General features: G+C 52.0%; 1 protein-coding gene across 1 annotated transcript in view; it reads right to left on the bottom strand.

Moving 5' to 3' along the window:
- unc5b (unc-5 netrin receptor B) overlaps nt 1-1,777 on the bottom strand; it is an 11,649-nt gene extending 9,872 nt beyond the window's left edge. Inside the window, exon 1 of the mRNA XM_060073823.1 lies at nt 1,760-1,777. Within this exon, the coding sequence (XP_059929806.1) occupies nt 1,760-1,777 (18 nt within the window). The remainder of the gene's footprint in view (nt 1-1,759) is intronic.
- Between the last annotated feature and the right edge of the window lie 4,156 nt (nt 1,778-5,933).

Here is a 5,933-nt window from a genome sequence, read left to right as displayed (position 1 = left end):
CAATATGCAAGCTAGCCAAACACAGAAGTGCACCCGCGGGACCGCGGGGGGAGAGAACGGCGAGAGGAGGTGAAGCCGGGGTTTATTGCTCGGAAGGTGTATGAAATGAAGGGAGAGGTTGTGTGTTTATGTGTTATGGTGGGTGGTGGTGGTGGTGGTGGTGGTGGGAGTGTGTGTGCTCATGCCTTTAGACCTGAGATCAGAGCCGGGGGCGGGCAGAGTACATTTCATTACTTGTGTGGCTCCTCTCCGGGGCCCCGTAGGTGCGGGCTCCAGCAGACTGCCTGCGACTGGAAGCCTCCGTGATTAGATGGAGCGCACCACAGTTAATGGACACTATTGATCCCGGCACTCGTTATATGGAACACCTCAGAACAGGATGAGTCTGAGACGTGAGGCCCGCAATAAATCTCACGCTGTCCTGAGTGGTCTCTCACACTCTCTCTCTCTCTCTCTCTCCTCTCTCTCGTCTCTGTCTGTCTCTGTCTCTGTCTCTGTCTCTGTCTCTGTCTCTGTCTCTCTCTCTCCTCTCTCTCTCTCTCTCTCTCTCTCTGTCTCTGTCTCTGTCTCTGTCCTCTGTCTCTGTCTCTCTCTCTCTCTCTCTCTCTCTCTCTCTCTCTCTCTCACTCCACACATCTCCCTATCTCCCCTCTCCCTCCCTCCCTTTATTGTCGCCCTTCCTCCGTACACAACCGGCCACGCTTTATCCTCCCTCCTCGCTCGCCGACCTCTTATATTTTATTTTTATCACTCTTTTTCATTTTTCATTTGTGCCCCCGATCGCCTACAGTGTTAACGCAGGCATAAAAATGATTGCAGACTGCGTGATGTTTATTAATGCGCTGTGTAGTGTAAAAGTAGCTTTACGGCCGGCCATGTTATAACTCACCATGAGAAACACTTTACCGCGCCTTTGTGCGGAGTTGTCCGGAGGTAATCAAACTGAGCTCCTCATCCTCCACCACCCCGAGCCCACGTCAGCGGACTGAAGCGGTCCCCAGGGACGGCCCTGAGATCGGGGGCTCGGCCCGAAGGCTTATCCACAGCTAGAGGTCAGCCGGTCAGAGGTGGTCCCGAGGTAGAGGTCCACTCATTAGGAGGGCGTACGTGGCCTCCCGTTGGCTTCGGTGTGGGCCGTTGTTGTGTATCGTTAGCTCATGGCAGCAGAAACGCCGAGAGCAACCAATGCTGTCCACGTCGACAGTGTGGCCAGGACCGTTTGATTTGCGGCGTTGGTCGCATTCTCTTTGTGATGTATTGTTTACACGGAGCGATCACACAGAACTAACGGGGAGCGCAAAGGGCACATGTTCACGTTCTATTATTCAAGGGGAAACCGGTCCGCATGCGCACGGAGGGCCGGCTGGCGTCTGGGGTAGACGCGCCATGTCGGCGTGCATTAATATTAGATGGGGGTGTATGCCTTGTGTAATTACTCGGAACACACACGGCGTGTCGCGTTGTTCACGTGTAGCCGGCTTTGACTCCTGACTGAAGTAATGAACATTAACAACAGCTTGTGTGGCTTCTTGTGATCGATGTGTATGGGAGTTATGCTTAATAAATAGGGTTTTGTGTAACTAAGAATGTAGTTACTTGGAACTGCTTACCAGTGATTTCCTCAATGTAGGCAATACTAGCCAGCGGCTAGTTTATGAGAGACAGGGGAGAAGGGGAGGAAAACTAGGGAGGGAGAAATGAGAGGGGGAGAAACGAGGAGGGAGAGAGTTCTGTTTGTTGATCTGGAAAAAAGCCGCACAGGCTCGAAGTCAGTCATGCCGAATGAATTGGAAAATGTGGGAGCGATCTAAACATCTTTATGTTTGATGCCCGCCATTGTGCTCCCCGAATTACCCAATTGACTGCACTCCTATGAAGGTCAGGAGGTCCGGGGTAGTCTGGGGTTCTGCCACTGTGTTCGGCCTTTCAGCAGAATGCTCCGCTGATCTCCTCTGAAACGTGGGTCCATCCCCCTCGTTATTCGGAACGTCTCCCCTGGGCCAACAGGACCTCCACACGACTAGCTCAGAGATCAGCCTGATGGTTTGGAGATGGTGGTCTGCAGTTTATTTAGCGAACTCCCCACAATAGCTCACATTTGAATGCAATGTATGTCGAAAATGGGATTGTTTATTTGCAAAGTATTCAGCGCCATATACTGAGTTTTTTTCCGACAATTCTTTCAGCAAAGTGCTCGTCAATATTATCTTTCTTGTTCTTTAAGAAACTCACAAACAGAGATCCAGCCACTCTTGTAATAAAATGAATACCCTTTAATCGTGCTCCTACTTTTATGTTCTTTAGATCTTACAAATACATTAAGTAAGGAGTAAGGAGTGAGAGCTCATTAGGTATTAGGTCTCATCGTCGGCATGCATATGAAGAGGTCAGAGAGAGTGAAACTTGGAGCTTTTTCTTTGTATTTTAGCCTGGATTTCACAAAGCGATTATGGAAAGATAATCTGTGCGGAGGAAAATAATCCCATTCATGAATGTTAGATGTGTGATAGATGTGTGTGTGTCTGAGTATGTCTGCGTGTGCGCTGGTTCAATGAAATCCTCATCGGCCTTTATCCAAAGGACATTCTATAGATTGCTCTATAAATCCCTGGCACAGTGATATCTAATCAGATCAGGTGCCGGGATGCATATGGTGTGTGTTTGCTGTCCTCTATGGAGTTTCCTACTGGGCTTCGGTCATGCTTTTCAGTTAGGTAGTTTCTCACAAATCTGTCCCGGTCCAACTCGTGTGAGCAAGTTTATTCTTCCGATTTCCGAGCTGTTCTGAGGAGTTTTCTCCTCTCGCTCTCCTTCTTTTTTTGGCCTTTAAGTAATCAATAATGCCTGTATAAATCCAGGTCAGCATGGCTCCTCAGCCTCTCTCTCTCTCTCTCTCTCTCTCTCTCCTCTCTCTCTCTCTCTCTCTCTCTCTCTCTCTCTTTCTCTTTCTCTTTCGCTCTCGCTCTCATGCTCTCTCTCTCTCTCTCTCTATTTCTCTCTCCTATCTTTCTCCCTTTCTCGCTCGCTCTCGCTAGTTTTGCCTTTCTTCGACTGTCACTCTCTCTTCCTTGCCAACACTTTCTCTGTTTGTTCCCAGCTATTTTCCCTCGTTTTCTGGCTTCATTTTTTCGCTTCCATCTTCTATCCCTCCCCACTCTCTCTAACCATATCCCCCCCTATCTCTCTCTCTATTTCACTCTTGCTCTCATTCTCTCTCTTGTTCTCGCTCTCTCTCATTATCTCTCTCACATTCGCTTCTCTCACATTCTCTGTCTCTCTGTCTCTCTCTCTCTCTCCCTCCCTCCCTCCCTCCCTCCCCTCCCTCCCTCCTCCCTCTCTCTGTTCTGCTGAAGAACCACTCTGCCCATCTGGACTTGGCTCTCCGCGACTGTTCTACTATTAGTCCTCGTGTGGCAGCGAGATTAAAAATAGATTTGGGTAGAGAGTTGAAAGGTAGTTGAGGCTCCTCCCGTCAGCGTTCCCCGAGAATGGGTCTCTTGACGGATAACCGATCCCACCTTCCGCTTTGTATCCCTGTTTCCTCACCTCCAGTGTGAGCGTGTGAATCTGAGAGGGGCTTTGTTGTTGCTAGCTATTTGTATCTGTGACTCGTAACTAGTGTGCGCGTGTGCGTGCTTGCCAACCGTGCAATGTGTGCGCGTGCGTGCGTGTGTATGCATGTATACTTGTGTGTGTGGTGTGTGCGTGCGTGCGGGCCGTGCATGTGTGTGCATGCATGCTTGTGTTGGCATGTGTGCTTCTGTGTGTGTGTGTGTGTGTGTGTGCGCACGTGCAGTGCGCGTGTTTGTGTGCGTGTGTGCGTGCATGCGTGCCGTCATGTGTGTGCATGCATGCTTGTATGTACAGGTAGTCTTCTGTGTGTGTGTGTGTGTGTGTGTGTGTGTCTGTGTGTGTGCATTTGTGCGCGTGTGCGTGCCTGGGTCGCCTCAGTGCGTGCCCGTGCGAGGGCTAGTGACTGCTTGTCATCGAGCGACACACTAGCACAGCACCCTGCGGATGCCCTGGCTGGCTGCTGCCTCACGTCGGGCGTTGAGTCTGAGAGGCTTGTCGAGGTGAAGCCCCTGTCAAGGCCTGGCCAGAGGGAGCACTCTGATGAAAGGTCTCTTCATCATCCTAATGGGATACACAAAGCTCTTAACCAGCGGAGCCATGGCCTCATACCGCCGCATGGAGCACGGCGAGGGGAAAGGGAGAGAGGGAGAGAGGGAGAGAGGGAGAGAGAGAGAGAGAGAGAGAGAGTGAGAGAGGAGAGAGAGAGAAGAGAGAGAGAGAGAGAGACGAGAGAGAGAGAGAGAGAGAGAGAGGAGAGAGAGAGAGAGAGAGAGAGAGAGCATGGAGAACAACGTGAAAGAAGACAGAGGAAGGGAGAGAGCGAGGGAGCGAGAGACAGCGTGAAACCAGAGAGGGAGAGGGATTCGGAGGGATGATTGGCCGGGGCCAAACAGCACCGGCGTCGAATGAAAACCTCCGCATCGTGCCGCAGTTTACTTTGTCCCCCACAAAATGACCAACAGAAAACTTTGAACATTTCACAACACCTAAGCCCCGAGGGTGCGTCGTGCTTTCGTGTGCGGTTCAGGGGTGGACCCGTGGACCCAGACCGGCTGTTTGTGTGTCAAACGGGAGCCGCTCCTCAGTGGGCCTGTTCAGTGAGCTATTAGGATCTGGGTCAGACGGACCTAATGCTGTCCACGGAGTCCCAGCCAACACCGTGCCCGCTGCCCCAGGTGGCCTGGGCCCAAGGGACGAGACGAGGTGGTGAGGGGGGAGAGAGGGGAGAGAGATGGGGGGGAGAGAGAGAGAGAGAGAGAGAGAGAGATACACAACACCGTGCCCGCTGCCCCAGGTGGCCTGGGCCCAAGGGACGAGACGAGGTGGTGAGGGGGGAGAGAGGGGAGAGAGATGGGGGGGGAGAGAGAGAGAGAGAGAGAGAGAGAGAGAGAGAGAGAGTGGAGAATGGTGAAGTGAAGACAATATTAGGTAGGGTTCTTCTAACTTCTTCACCGCACACAAACACACACACACATACACAAATATGTATGTGTGTTTATGTTGTGTAGAGAGAGATTGAGAAAGAAAGAGAGACAAGGAACAGGATTGGAGCTAATAGTACACACACACACACACACACACACACACACACACACACACACACACACACACACACACACACACACACACACACACACACAGACAAATGTGTGTGTGTATTTATGTTGAGTAGAGAGAGAGAAAGAGATAGAGAGAGAGAGACAAGGGACAGGAGTGGAGCTAATAGTATTTGCAAATGATACCTTTTGGCGTTGATGCAGGAAGGGATAAAGAATGGGAGGTGAGTCGGGAGATGGGATCATGCCCGACACAAGAGCAACAGACCCCTGGCCGGTCGGGGCGGGGAGGAAGGAGCCTGGGAAAGATTAGGAGGGGCCGAGTCTCCCATCATTACTGTCAGCCCTCGCCAGTGCCTGTCACCATCACTCTCCACTGGCCTTGGGGCTCTTGGCAGGTGACACCCTCCCTGCCGCCATTCATTCCCCTTCTTTCATTGCCCTATCTTTTCTCTCCCTCCCTCTCTCTCTCTTTCTCTTCCTCCCTTTCTCCCACTCTCTCTTTCGCGCACAACAAACACACTTGGCCCCCAAGTACATCCCCGTTCTTGCCCTGTTTGTCTGTTTGTGTACCGGAGAGGCTCTGCTGTCCAGTCCTTCATCACTACCATCGTCGTCCCTCAGCCTGCCTCTCCTCCAATCGCCTGGTCCGTCACACTTGTCCCCCCCCCCCCCACCTCCCCCACCCCCCCCCCCCCTCCCCAAGCTGTGTAATGCCCTCTGCTTCCTCCCATCAACAGCACGCACCGGTCCAGTCCAGTTTGATTCAACTCCTCTCTCGTCCATGTTTCCATCCCCATCCCC

This window comes from Gadus macrocephalus, chromosome 15 (assembly GCF_031168955.1).
Source record: "Gadus macrocephalus chromosome 15, ASM3116895v1".
Taxonomy (NCBI): Eukaryota; Metazoa; Chordata; class Actinopteri; order Gadiformes; family Gadidae; genus Gadus; species Gadus macrocephalus.
This window is presented reverse-complemented; position numbering and strand designations above follow the sequence as displayed.